Source organism: Pan paniscus, chromosome X, assembly GCF_029289425.2.
Source record: "Pan paniscus chromosome X, NHGRI_mPanPan1-v2.0_pri, whole genome shotgun sequence".
NCBI classification, from domain to species: domain Eukaryota; kingdom Metazoa; phylum Chordata; class Mammalia; order Primates; family Hominidae; genus Pan; species Pan paniscus.
In genome coordinates this window covers 86,165,109-86,179,670 of record NC_073272.2, presented here as the reverse complement: position 1 = coordinate 86,179,670, position 14,562 = coordinate 86,165,109, and the positions used below count along the sequence as shown (strand labels likewise).

The window sequence follows — 14,562 nt, the reverse complement described above, 5'->3', positions numbered from 1 at the left end:
AAATATATATCTTGCACTTTTTTAGGATCATAGTATTCCATTATATATATATATTCCAAATAGTATTCATATATATATATATATATATTATATATAATAAGGCACATGTCACCGCCACTGCTCCCAGGTTTGCTTTTTAATATAATTTCATCGTTTGTTTGTGTTGTCATATTTTCTTAATAGCCATCCAGTTTCAAAATCATGGGAAATTTATCCTACATTTCATGGGTAATTTTCTTCTCAAAGACAATTCTATGTCCAAGTTTACACTCCAGTCAAATATTTTAATAACAGACCTCTCATTAGTTAGGATAGACTAACTCATTATCAAGTTCCTATCTATCTATCTACATATACATACATGTGTATATGAATACTATATATCTATATATGTAAATGGAATACTATTTAGCCATAAGAAAGAATGAAATCTGTCTTTTGCAGCAATATGGATGAAAATGGAGGCCATTATCTTAAGCATAACAAGTCAGGCACAGAAAGACAAATACCATATGTTCTCACTTATAAGTGGGAACTAAATAATGTGTACACAGGAGTGTAAAGTATGGAATGATAAACAATGGAAAGGTGAGGGGATGGAATAGGGTGCATGATGAGAGATTACTCACTGGGTACAATGTACATTATTTGGATAATGGATACCCAAAAAGCCCTTTTTCCACCACCATGCAATCTATGCATATGACAAAATATATTTCTGATAGATTTGTAGAGAAATAGAAATTTTTATCAGAGTGTTTTAATTAAATATATCTCTCTTAACTTACTTTAGTCAAAATAACCACATGAAAGTAGATCCATTTCTCTTTAGCATAAAATGGTTTCTGTGTATTTGTGTATTTGGCAGGACATAAATAAGCATGTGATCTAATAAAAGTTGTATAAAATTGTTTGTGACAATTCCAAGTTTCTTTTTTAAAAGGTTGCATATGAAATAGACTAATAAGCCCTAAACAAAATTTCAGTTATATTGTCATAATGGGTAAAAAATAAAACAATATTTGGATTAAGAAGATAATTATCTTTTCCATTTCCAGGACCACAATTATGAACCACATTTCCATGTGCCTCTTGACTCAAATTATTCGCAAAGCTAACTGAAGTCTCAAACATTCAAACAAAATATAGCTAATTAAATATGGTACTTATGAAAACAAACCAATGTACTTTTAAGAGTCATATGCATGCCTCTATTAAGAGTACTCTTCCATCATTCCAAAGCCAGTATGACAATACCATTACTTTGAAGTGCTTTTGTTTGTCTGTTTGTTTTAGAGAAGGAGTCTCACAATGTTGCTCAGGCTGATCTTGAACCCCTGGTTTCAAGTAATCTTCCTCTCCTTAGGCGCCTAAGCAGCTGGGACTACAGGCACATGTCACTGCCACTGCTCCCAGGTTTGCTTGTTAATATAATTTCACAATTTGTTTGTGTTGTCATATTTTCTTAATAGCCATCCAGTTTCAAAATAATGGGAAATTTATCCCACATTTCATGGGTAATTTTCTTCTCAAAGACAACTCTAACTCCAAGTTTACACTCCCATCAAATATTTTAATAACAGAGCTCTCATTAGTTAGGATAGACTAATCCATTATCAACCACAGGCTTTATTTTTACCCTTTAATTTTTTTTATTGATTCAGGGATACCAGTGCAGTTTTGTTGCCAGGGAATTTGTGTAGCGGTGAAGTCTGTAACCAGTCTTTCCAGGAAGCATGCTTCCACTTGGTGTTTTAAATATATAGATGAAGCTTTATAAAAATGATCAATTTTTCTGTTCCTTTCTTACAAAGGTTATGCTTTAAATTTTCTTCAGTGCTTTAGAAGGCTCCAAACTTACAAGCTGATTTTAAAATGAAACAAATATGTCCAAAATGTCACATTTCCTCTGCCTTCAGTTCTTTCACCTCCATGCCTTTCTATTACAATCATATCAATATTGCAAGGCTCAGTTGAAATCCATCAACTATAAAGCCTTCCCAGATCCCCGCCTCCTCTCTTCTTAAAGGTACATAAAATCACTCCTTCCTCTAAATTCCTGTAATACTTGGTGGTTCTCCTATGTTATCCATCATAGTCTGTCTTGTTAGTACAAGTTAAGTGGGTACTTGTTTGTCTCACATTTATGTTTGGGGCTCCTGGAAGTCAAGGTGTATATCTTACTTATAAATTTCCCATATTGCTCAATAACCTGGCATGTAATTATTAAGGGTATAATATTTGTTGAGTAAGTGAAGGAATAAAGGAGGAAATCAATGGGTTTCTGACTAAAATCTTGGGATCCTATGTACCCATATATCACCTCCTCACAAGAAGAAAAAGCATTCAAAAGCGTAGTTCATATGATAATTGGAAAGAGAGCAGAAAAGCCATATGCCAAACTAAGAGGAAAAAGAAGGGGTAGCTACGAAATATCCTTTGTGTTTCATTATCCAATGCCCATAAACTTGAAAAATAGTATTCTAACATTATAATGTTAATGCAATATATTATCATAAATATTGTTAATGTTTTACAGGTTTTTACATATATTTTACTCATATTATCTCCAGACAGCCCATGAAATAAGCAGCATAGATTATTAACTATGACCTTCATTTTATAGTTGAGGAAACATGTTCAGGAGGGCTGTCATACCCAAGTTCATTCAGCTAAGTTGCAAATCAGAATTGGAACCCAAATCTGTCTGACTATAAGTCCTGTATGTTATATCATACCTCATAACTGTCTCTCAAACTCCAAAAAGATGCACAGTGTTTACTTTGTTTCACCCCAGCTATGGGAATGGTTTTTGCACACTCTTCTACTCTGTCATTAGTCTGCCCATGCCGCCCCCACACTGTGCACATGATTGCAAGACAGGAAATAGAATTAAAAGTGAGATCTGTGGTCATGGAATGAAAACAAACAAACAACAACAAATCTGGCAGGCCTAGTCACAAACTAAACCCATCAATACTGTATGCTAACTAACTGAGTCAATGAGCTGAGTTACTACTGAAGATCCAGTGGGATTGTAAATATTTTATCAAAATTTGCATGAAATTGACACCTTTGTCCTTTTCTAAATCACGATTCTTACCTTTATAACAGAGGTACCAGCTCTGGAGAGTGGACTGTGAATCTGTGCTGCAGCAGCCATGTTGGCAATAGTATTGAGATGGTTCATCTGATTCATTGCCATGGCAACTGATGCAGGAGGTAAGCTGACTGGAAGTAGGGGATGAGGCATCATCATAAATGGCAGATCCAGTCCTAAAAGAGACAGTGCATATTAAACTTGTTACATTATGATTATCTGAAATAGTTTGTTAAAAAGTACCTAAATTCATTCTTAGTTTTCTTATAAAAACAATTTTTATTATATCTTAGTGTCTCCTTGTGCCATTAATAGTACCTGTGGTATTTTATATTGTTTAATCATTTTAAAAATCTTCCTGTATCCACACATTTAATTATAAATATGCTTTGTCTTTGCTTTCACTTCCCAAATATTTATAAGATGCAAAATTTTTACCCATAAAACAAACACAAATCTTTAAGCCAAACATCATTGCATTTCAAAACTAAGAACTTTCTTCTTAATCATTATAACCATTTTGTAACATCATAACAATAATGCATTGATGTGTTGATAGTTGACAGCTTTATAATTTCTTTAAGACACTTAATAGAGGTGCTGATAAAGCAGGATGTAGATTCTCTAAGCTTCAGAACTGTAGAAGAAAACAAGACTTGGAGTATGTTATACCCTTTTAGATATAAATCTCTAAAATGAATGCTTATATTAATAGCTTTAATTTAAAGTCTTTGTCAATAAATCATAACTCCCCTATCAAAATATCAACCTATTTTCTAGTTTAATAAGAAATACTTAATAACAAATATTGTTAGGTCATTTCAGGAATTTCATTTTTTTCTTATGCAAGTTGAAATAATTTTCACACATTTGAAATATCTGAAAGAATATATCTCAATTATTATCCACATTCAACTTCTGGCAACCACAGGTATGCCATCATGTAAAAAGTAACATTAAAATCGTTGTCTACTTATCCCTTAATAGGCTGAAATTTGTAGGAGGAAAGGAGTTTGAGCAGAGTCTACTAAAATTTAGTCTAGCTTCATGGATGTGAACGTGACTGTGAGCAAACCATAGCACTTATTACAAACAATTACCTCTACAGTAATCTTGCCTAATTTTGGACAGAAGCCCAGAAATCAGTAGTCTTTAATAGATATTCTAAAATATCCCTGCTTATAATTTTTCTAAATTATCACAGACTACAGAAATTCTACGGTGGACAGCATTTATGTTGATTTTGCGCACAAGTATTAAGTATTAATAACGTCCTTTTTTACTCTTGGTAATCGCTTCACTTTTCCTTGTTTCCCTTATCACAACAGAAAAAGAACATCAGTGAATCTATAGGAAGTATATTAAAAAGCTCCCTAAATCTCATTCCTCAAAACAAAGTGGCAGTAATACAAACACTCAAAACACATATATTTTTAGGACAAAGATTTTCTCGCATTCTATGGCTTCTTTTCATTTTCTTAATGTGTTTCACAGAGTAGTTTTTAATTTTAATAAAGTCCAATTTTAATGGGAGCTAGAAGGAAGAAGCAGTGTTAATTTATTTGAGGTCCGTCTCCTGATTTCAATTATAATGGTTGATCTAAAACTGTTAACAAGAAAGTACAAAGGCAGCACAAGCAATGGATTACATTTCCAGGTAGGTAAGGTCTCATACAACACTCAAGTGATTATCACAATGAAAGGAATTCCTAAATAAAGAAAACATTATCCACCAGTGTTTCTGATAAAGATAGTCACAAAATGCAGTGTTATCAGAATTACATAAGGATAAAACCTAACCTAGAAACTTAAATTCTGCGTGGAACTCAGGAAAGGAAACATTCTCTGTACTCTCTATCTGACTCCATATCCTGGAGTCAGAAAATATTTTAAACTTTTCTCCTACCCGTGTTCACTTATGGCTCACTATCTGTAAATCCTTTTTAGGAACAACTTTCCAAACTAAACTTATGAGCTCTGAAACATTTTTCTTGCAATTATTAATTTATCAATGAGGCCTCAAAACAACTCTTACAACATTGAATTCAAAATGGCCTTTTCCACTCACTTTTGGTTATTTTTACTTTTAATAGTTACAATTTTTATTATAAATTGACAAATTACAATTGTATATACTTATGGAATACAAAATGATCCTATTATATATTATATATGTGTACACACACATATATACACATATATATATACACACAACATGGGATAATTAAATAAAGCTAATTAATATATCCATTACCTCAAACACTTGTCATTCTGGAGAACATTATGCTAAGCAAAATAAGCCAGGCACAGAAAGACAAATGCTGTACAATCTCATTTGTATGTGGAACTCACTCCCTTTAAAACTAGAAGCATATTTTCAGTTAGCCTTCTAAAATTACTTAGGTACATATGCACTTTTATACTGAAATTATCATATAGCTTATGCTATAATGATATTTTATAATATATATTAAACTAATCACTGTTTATCTTTCTCCTGAAACCTTCACATTATGCTCAATATAATAACGACAATCAATGACCTAAGTAGGTTTCTATATAAGGCTATCATTTACCACAAGCCCAAGGTAATTATACACTTCAGTCCTTCTTTGTTTACACTGCTTCAGTCACAAATTGATCAAACTTAGATGAAAAGTAGCCATCAGTGCTCCTATTTACTATTCAAATGCTTAAATAAGCTTTTGTTCAATTTACAGTTCCCTTAACAGTGTAATAATCTTTCCTCATTCTCCAAAGATTTTCAGCATCACCTAGACACCATCTGGCGATAATAAGAAATATGCCTACTTAAAGTCCAATTGACATGCAAACTAAATGCAAACTACAAAAAGAATTTAACAGCCCATTGGCAGTTTTAAAATCTAATTCATCAAACATTTCAAATGACTATGAAAGGCTTAAAACTCATTCTTTGAAATCATGACCTGCAATAGCTGTCAATTGACCGTAATGCCCTAGACTTTACCCCAAGCTAGTACTTACATAACAGGCCAGTTTAACAGTGACCACACATGAGTTCTCCATGCAAAGCATACGCAAATACTGAATTATGAAAGTCAAACGTTTTCTGAAACTGAACACATAAAATTAAAAACCATCAGTAGTACACACCACACCCGCAACCTGGCTCACTTAGTCACATGCTAGATATACAGGTAGCCTTTTAATAGCATGGTAATAAAGACAAATCTTTTTTAAAAATCACCAAAATGGGTTATCTCTTTTCCTATTGACTTCGTGGACATTATGCAAGTTACTAACAGAATAATTCTTTTTTTAATTTAATTTACTTTTTTTATTTTTTATTTATTTATTTTTTTAATGAGACGGAGTCTCACTCTGTCATCCAGGCTGAAGTGCAGTGGAGAGATCTCGGCTCACGCAACCTCCGCCTCCCGGGCTCAAGCGATTCTCCTGCCTCACCCTCCCGAGTAGCTGGCATTACAGGCATGTGCCACCATGCCCAGCTAATTTTTTTTATTTTTAGTACAGATGGAGTTTCACCATGTTGGCCAAGCTGGTCTCGAACTCCTGACCTCAAGTGATCTGCCTGCCTCGGTCTCCCAAAGTCCTGGGATTACAGGTGTGAGCCACAGAGCTGGGCCTGTAAGAATAATTTCTAATGCATCTTGGTATTTCAGCAACTCCTATAATTTTTATGTAAGTGCATAGCACCACCTCCTTCTAGCCATGAAAGGTACAAACTTTAGTAATCCTCTGTCTATCTAAATCCCACATTGATTTGATTTCTAAGTCACGTTGACTTCTGTAATATTTTGTCATTTCTACAGTGACTACCAGGCATTAATCCCTTGATACAAGTACCCTATCTTCCCAATCTGTCTTCCTGTGGCTTTTCATTTGCCTTTCCACTCCCTTTTTAAGACTTCCAGTGACTACTTACTGCTACCAGAATAAAATACAAGCATTTTTATTTCATCCAAAATTACCTTTCTGGTTGTAATGTTTCATTATATTCCTCTCTGTATGCTGTACTCTAGCCCCACTGGACTATTTACATCTACAGTTTGAATTCACGTTAGCCTTCACTCATGTTAATGCTTCTCTCTGGAATCTGCCTTCCTAACCCAATTGATTTGCCTATATAAATACCCCTTCCTTTAAAAAAATAAATAGACTAGTTTTAGAGCAGTCTTAGATTAATAAAACACATTAGCAGAAGTTACAGAGAATTTCCTTATATCTCCACTCTGCCATCACACAGTTGGCCCTCATATTACTATCTTGTAATAATCTGTTATATATCTACATTTGAAAAATCAATATTGATGTATTAACCACAGTCCACAGTTTACAGCAGAGGTCACTTGTTTTATCCCTCTCCCCAACCTCTGGCAACCACTGGTCTTTTTAGGCTGTATAGATTTGCCTTTACCTGAATGCTACCTAGTTAGAATCACACACTGTTTAGCCTTTTCAGACTGATTTGTTTCACTTAGCAATTTCCACTTAAGGTTCACCCAAGTCTTTTCAAGGTTTGATAGCTCATTTGTATTTATTGCTGAATATGTTTCCATAGTACATATATACCACAGTTGTTTTATGCATTCATCTATTAAAGGATATCTTGGTTGTTTCTAATTTTTAGTAATTATGAATAAAGTTACTATAAACTTTGGTGTATAGGTTTTTGTGTGAACTTAAGTTCTCCATTGATTTGTATAAATACAGGACTATGTTTACTTTAGTTAAAAAAATGCCCAAAATGTCTTCCAAAGTCACTATAGTATTTTGCATTTCCATTAAAAACAAACTGAAAGTTCCTGTTGCTCCAAATCTTTGTGAACAATTGAAGTTGACAATTTTGGATTTTTGTTATTTCAACAGGTGTGTATGGGTATCTCCTAGTTGTTTTAATTTGCAATTCCCTAGTGACATATTATATTCAACATGTTTTCATATGCTTATTATCCAACTATGCCTTAATTAATGAGATGTCTGTTTAGGACTTTTGTCCACTTTTTAATTTGGTTGCTTATTTCTTATTGTTGAGATTAAAAGTTCTTTGTATATCTATCGGTCCTTTATCATATATGAGTTGTGCAAAGACTTTTTCCTACTCTGTTGTTTGTCTTTTCATTCTCTTAACAGTGTGCGTCATGAATGGTTTTTAAGTTTAATGAAATCCAACTTATTAGTTTATTTTAAGGTTTATGCTTTTGATATTGTATCTAAAACCACATTGTCAAACCCAAGATCACCTAGCTTTTCTCTGATGTTATCTTCTAATAGATTCAGAGTTTTGCAATTTACATTTAGGACTATGATCCTTTTGAGTTAATTTTTGTGAAGGGCAGATGGTCTGTGTCTAGGTTCATTCTTTGCATGTGATATCCCAATTGTTCCACTGTAATTTGTAGAAAAATGCTATGATCTTTCTATTGAATTGTCTTTGCTCTTCCATCAAATACCAATTGACTACATTTGTGTGGATTTATTTCTAGGCTCTCTATTCTGTTCTATTAATACTAATCTACTTGTCAGTTCTTTTGCCAAAATCACACTATCATGATTACTGTAACTTTATAGTAAATAATGAAGTATGGTAGGGTCAGTCCACTACATTTTTTCTTGTTCAATACTTTGCTGGCTATTGTGGGTCTTTTACTTTCCATATAAATGTTGGAATCACTATGTGAGTATCCACAAAACAACTTCCTTGGATTTTGATGGGGAATATATTGAATCTATAGATCAAGTGGGAAGAATTGCTGTTCTAATCATATTGAGTCTTCCTATCCATGAATGTAAGATATCTCTCCATTTATTTATATATTCCTGGATTTTTTCATCAGAGTTCTGCAGTAGTCCTTCTAATCATCTTATATATATTTTGCTATGTTTACTCCTAAGTATTTCAATTATTGTTGCTAATTTAAACAATTTTGTGTTTTTATTTGTACAAATTTAAGAGGTAGAAGTGCAGTTTTGTTACATGGATATATTGTGTAGTGGTGAAATCTAGGTTTTTAGTGTAATCATCACCCAAACAATGTGCTCTGTACCCATTAAGTACTTCCTCCTCCCCCACTCCCTTCCCACCCTCCCACCCTTCCAAATCTCCAATGTCTATTATTCTACACTATGTCCATGTGTACATATGATTTAGTTCCCACTTATAAGTTTTTGACTTTCTGTTTCAGAGTTGTTTCACTTAAGATGAGTTTTTAATTTCAAATTGCAACTGTTCATTGTTGGTATACAAGAAAGCAGTTGATTTTGTACATTAATTTTGTATCCTGCAACCTTACTATAATCTCTTATTAGTTCTATGAGAATTTTTTGTAAAATCTTTTGAAATTTTACAAAGATAATCAGTCATCTTTGAACCAATACAGTTTTTTCTTCCCTAATTGGTATAAATTTTATTTCATTTTTCTTGTCATTTTTTACCAACTAAGGCCTCCAGTATAACGATGAATAGAAGTGATAAGAGGTAACGTCCTTCCCTTGTTTTCGATCTTAGGGGAAAAGCATCTAGTTTTTCACCATTGAGTAAGATGTCAGCAGTAGGTTTTTATAGATGTTCTTTAACAAGTTGAGGCAGTCCCCCTCTTTTCCTATTTTTTTCTAAGAGTTTTTATTATGAATGGGTATTGTATTTTCTCAAAAACTTTTTCTGCATCTACTTTTAGTATCATATTATTTTTATTCTCTAGCCTACTGATGTAATAGATTACATCAATTGATTTTCCAATGTTGAGCTACCGTTGCATACGTGGAATAAATTCCACCTGGTCATGGTGTGTAATTTTTTTTTTTTTTTTTTTTTTTTAGATGGAGTCTTACTCTGTCACCAGGCTGAAATACAGTAGTGTGATCTCGGCTCACTGCAACCTCCACCTCCCTGGTTCAAGCGATTCTCCTGCTTCAGCCTCCCAAGTAGCTGAGACTACAGGTGCACGCCACCACACACAGCTAATTTTTGTACTTTTAGTAGAGATGGGGTTTCAGCATGTTGGCAAGGATGGTCTCGATCTCTTCACCTCGTGATCCACCGGCCTCAGCCTCTCAAAATGCTGGGATTACAGGTGTGGGCCACCGCGCCCGGGCGGTGTGTAATTTTTCCTAAACATTGTTAACTTTAATGTACTATTCTGTTTTCAGGATTTTTGCATTATGTTCATCAGAGATACTGATCTGTAGTTTCCCTTTCCTATGTTGTCTTTCTCTGGTATTTTGGTATTTGGGTAATTCTGATCTCATAGAATGAGTTAGAAAGTATTCCCTCTGCTTCTATCTTCTGGAAGAGATTGCAGAGAATTGATATATTTTCTTCTTTAAATGTTTGGTAGACTTTACCTGTGAACCCATTTGAACATGGTGCTTTCTGTTGTGGAAGGGTTTTAATTATAGATTTTATTTCTGTAATATGTATAGGCCTTTTCAGATTATCTGTTTCTTCTTGTGTGAGTATTGGTAGATTGTATCTTTCAAAAAATTGAGTAATTTCATCCAAGTTATCAAATTTGTGGGTATAGAGTTGTTGAGTATTGCTATATTATCATTTTAATGTCATAGGATAAATAGTGATGGCTTCTATTTTCTGATGATAGTAATTTGCATCTTCTCTCTTTTTCTTAGTTAGCCTGCCTAGGGGTTTATGAATTTCATTTGTCTTGTCAATGAACCAGCTTTTGGTTTCATTGATTTTCTCTGTTGATTTTCTGTTTCCAATTTCATTCATTTCTATACTAATAATTATTATATATTTTCTTCTGCTTTAGATTTAATTTTTATCTTTTTATTTTCCTAAGGTGGAAGCTTTGGTTACTGATTTTATCTCTTTATCCTTTTTAATATATTAATTAATTCAATGCTATATATTTCCCTCTAAGCACTGCTTTTGTTACATCCTATGAAATTTGATAAATTATATTTTTATTGTCCTTTACTTTAAAATACTTTTGAATTTTTCTTGGGGGTTCTTTTTTGACTTGTATGGTATTTATAAGTGTACTGTTTAATCTCCAAGTATTTTTTGACTTTACAGCTGTCTTTCTGTTATTGGCTTCTCGTTTAATTCCATTATGACTGAGAGCATACTTTGTCTGATTTCTATTCTTTTAAATGTGTTAAAGTGTATTTTATGGCCCAGAATGTGTCCTATCTTGGTGAATGTTCCACATGAATTTAAGAGGAATTTAAAATTTTAATTAAAATTTTTAATATTTTAAAAATTAAACTATTAAAACTCTTAATGTTTTTTAGTGTTTGCCTTACAGCTTTCAATATATATTTATAATTAGTCTTATTCCATTTACAAATACCACTATACTACTTTAAGGGTACTAAAAATACCTTATAACAGAGTATTCTCAGTTCTCAATTCCTCCTTTCAGTCCTTTATAACATTGCTCTCATTTATTTCACTTATCCACAAGGTATAATCATCCAATACCTTCTTTTTAAAATTACTTTTTCTTGTTATTTTTCGTATTTCAATAGCTTCGAGAGTACAAGTAACTTTTGGTTACATGGATGAATTGTATAGTGTGAAATCTGAGATTTTAGTGCACCTGTCACCTGAGAAGTGTACACTGTACCCATAATGTAGTTTTTTTGTCCCTCACCCACCCCCCCCCACACTCCTCCCTTCTGATTCTACAATGTCCATTATACCACTCTGTATTTCTTTTCATACACATAGCTTAAATCCCACTTTTAAGTGAGAATATACAATACTTGGTTTTCCATTCCTGAGTTACTTCACTTAGAATGATGGCCTTCAGCTCCATCCAAGTGACTGCAAAAGATATTAATTTCTTCTTTTTGTGGCTGAGTAGTATTCCATGGTGTATACATATAACACGTTATCTTTATCTACTCATCAGTTGATGAACACTTAGGTCGATTCCATATGTTTGCAATTGTGAATTGTGCTGTGGTAAGCATACAAGCGCAGGTGTCTTTCTGATATAATGACTTCTTTTCCTTTGGATAGATACACAGTAGAGGGATTGCTGGATTGAATGGTAGATCTACTTTTAGTTCTTTGAGAAATCTCCATATTGTTTTCCATAGAGGCTGTACTAAATTACATTCCCATCAGCAGTGTATAAGCATTCCTCTTTCATTACACCCAGGCCAGCATCTATTTTTTAAAAAAATTTTAATAATATCCATTCTGGCTGGGGTAAGGTACCATCTCGTTGTGGTTTTAATTTGCATTTCCCTATTGATTAGTGATGTTGAGCGTTTTCTCATATGCTCTTGGTCATTTGTATATCTTTTTTCTTATTTCTTGTTTCCACGAGTTTTTGGACAACAGGTGGCATTTGGTTACATGATTAAGTTCTTTTTTGGTAATTTCTGAGATTTTGTTGCACCCATCATCCAAGAAGTATACACTGAACCCATTTTATAGTCTTTTATCCCTCTCCCACCTCCCAAATTTTCCGGAGTCCCCAAAGTCCACTGTATCATTCTTAGGCCTTTGCATCCTCATAGCTTACCTCTCGCTTATGAGTGGGAACACACTATGTTTGGTTTTCCATTCCTGAGTTACTTCACTTAGAAGAATAATCTCCAGTTCCATCTAGGCTGCTGTGGATGCAATTAATTTGTTCCTTTATATGGCTGAGTAGTATTCCATTATATATATCTCACATATATATGTGAGATATATATATGTGAGATATATATATATGTGAGATATATATATATATATAACAATTTCTGTATCCACTTGTTGATTGATGAGTATTTGGGCTGGTTCCATATTTTTGCAATTGTGAATTGTGCTGCTATAAATGTGCATTTATCTTTTTTGTATAATGACTTCTTTTCCTCTGGGTACATACCCAGTAGTGGGATTGCTAGATCAAATGGTGGTTCTACTTTTAGTTCTTTAAGGAATCTCCACACTGTTTTCCATACTGGTTGCACTAGTTTACATTCCCACCAGCAGTGTAGAAGTGTTCCCTTTTCACTGCATCCACACCAATATCTATTATGTTTTGATTTATTGACTATGGCCATTCTTGCAGGAGTAAGGTGGTATTGCACTGTGATTTTGATTTGCATTTCCTGTATATCTTCTTTTGATAAGTGTCTACTAATGTCACTTGCCCACATTTTTGATGGTATTGTTTTTGCCTTGCTGATTTGTTTGAGTTCTTTGTAGAATCTGGATATTAGTCCTTTGTTAGATGCAGAGTTTGCAAACACTTTCTGCCATTCTGTGAGTTGGCTGTTTACTCTGAAGATTATTACTTTTGCTGTGCAGAAGGGTTTTTTTGGTTTGATTAGGCCCCATTTATTTATTTATTTTTATTACATTTGCTTTTTCGGTCTTAATCACAAGTTCTTTGTTTAGGCCAATGTTTATAAGAGATTTTTCTATGTTTTCTTCTAGAATTTTTATTAATCAAGGTCTTAGATTTAAGTCTTTAATCCATCTCAAGTTTATTTTTGTATATGGTGAAAGACAAGGATCTAGTTTCATTCTTCTACACATGGTTATCCAATTTTCCAAGCACCATTTGTTGAATAGGGTTCCCTTTCCCCCAATTTATGCTTTTGGATGCTTTGTCAAAAATTAGCTTTATTTCTGGGTTCTCTATTCTGTTTCATTGGTCTATATGTCTATATTCATATAAGTACCATGCTGTTTTGGTTTTGGTTACTATATCCTTGTAGTATAATTAGAAATCCAGCAATGTGATGGCTCTCCAGCTTTCTTCATTTTGTTTAGGATTGCTTTGGCTATTCAGGCCAATTTTTTTCTTCCATATGAATTTTATGACAGTTTTTTTGTTAATAATGGCATTGGTAGTTTGATAGAAATTGTAATAAGTCTGTAGATGGCTTTGGGCGGTATGGCCATTTTGACAATATTGATTCTTCCAATCCATGAGCATGGAATGTTTTTCCATTTGTTTGTGTCATCTATTATTTCTTTCAGGAGTGTTTTGTAGTTCTCCTTGTAGAGATCTTTCGACTCATTGGTTAGATGTATTCCTAGGTAGAGATCTTTCGACTCATTGTTTAGATGTATTCCTAGATATTTTACATTTTTATGACTATCCTAAATGGGATTGCATTCTTGATTTGGCTCTCAGCTTGAATCTTATGGGTGTATAGAAATGCTACAATTTTTTTGTATGTTGATTCTGTATCCTGAAACATTACTGAAGTCATTTAACATGTCTTGAAATCCTTTGATAGAGTCTATAGGGTTTTCTACGTATACAATCATATTGTTAGTGAAGACAGATATTTTAACGTCCTCTTTTCCTATTTGTATGTCTTTTCTTTCTTTCTCTTGCCTGATTGTTCTGGCTAGGACTTCCAGTACTATGTTGTATAGGAGTGGTAAAAATGGGCAAACTTCTCTCGTTCCAGTTCTTATGGGGAAAATGCCACCAGTGTATGACCTTCCAGTATGATGCTGGCTGTTGGTTTGTCATATATGG

The 14,562-nt window shown here is 33.4% G+C and overlaps 1 protein-coding gene across 2 annotated transcripts in view; it reads right to left on the bottom strand.

Annotated features, from left to right (window-relative positions):
• Window positions 1–14,562, bottom strand: part of DACH2 (dachshund family transcription factor 2) — a 673,465-nt gene that overhangs the window by 120,806 nt on the left and 538,097 nt on the right. For both annotated transcript variants that reach the window (XM_034950560.3, XM_055106836.1), the window contains exon 6: window positions 3,104–3,276. In XM_034950560.3, coding sequence (XP_034806451.1) covers window positions 3,104–3,276 — 173 coding nt within the window. The remainder of the gene's footprint in view (window positions 1–3,103; window positions 3,277–14,562) is intronic.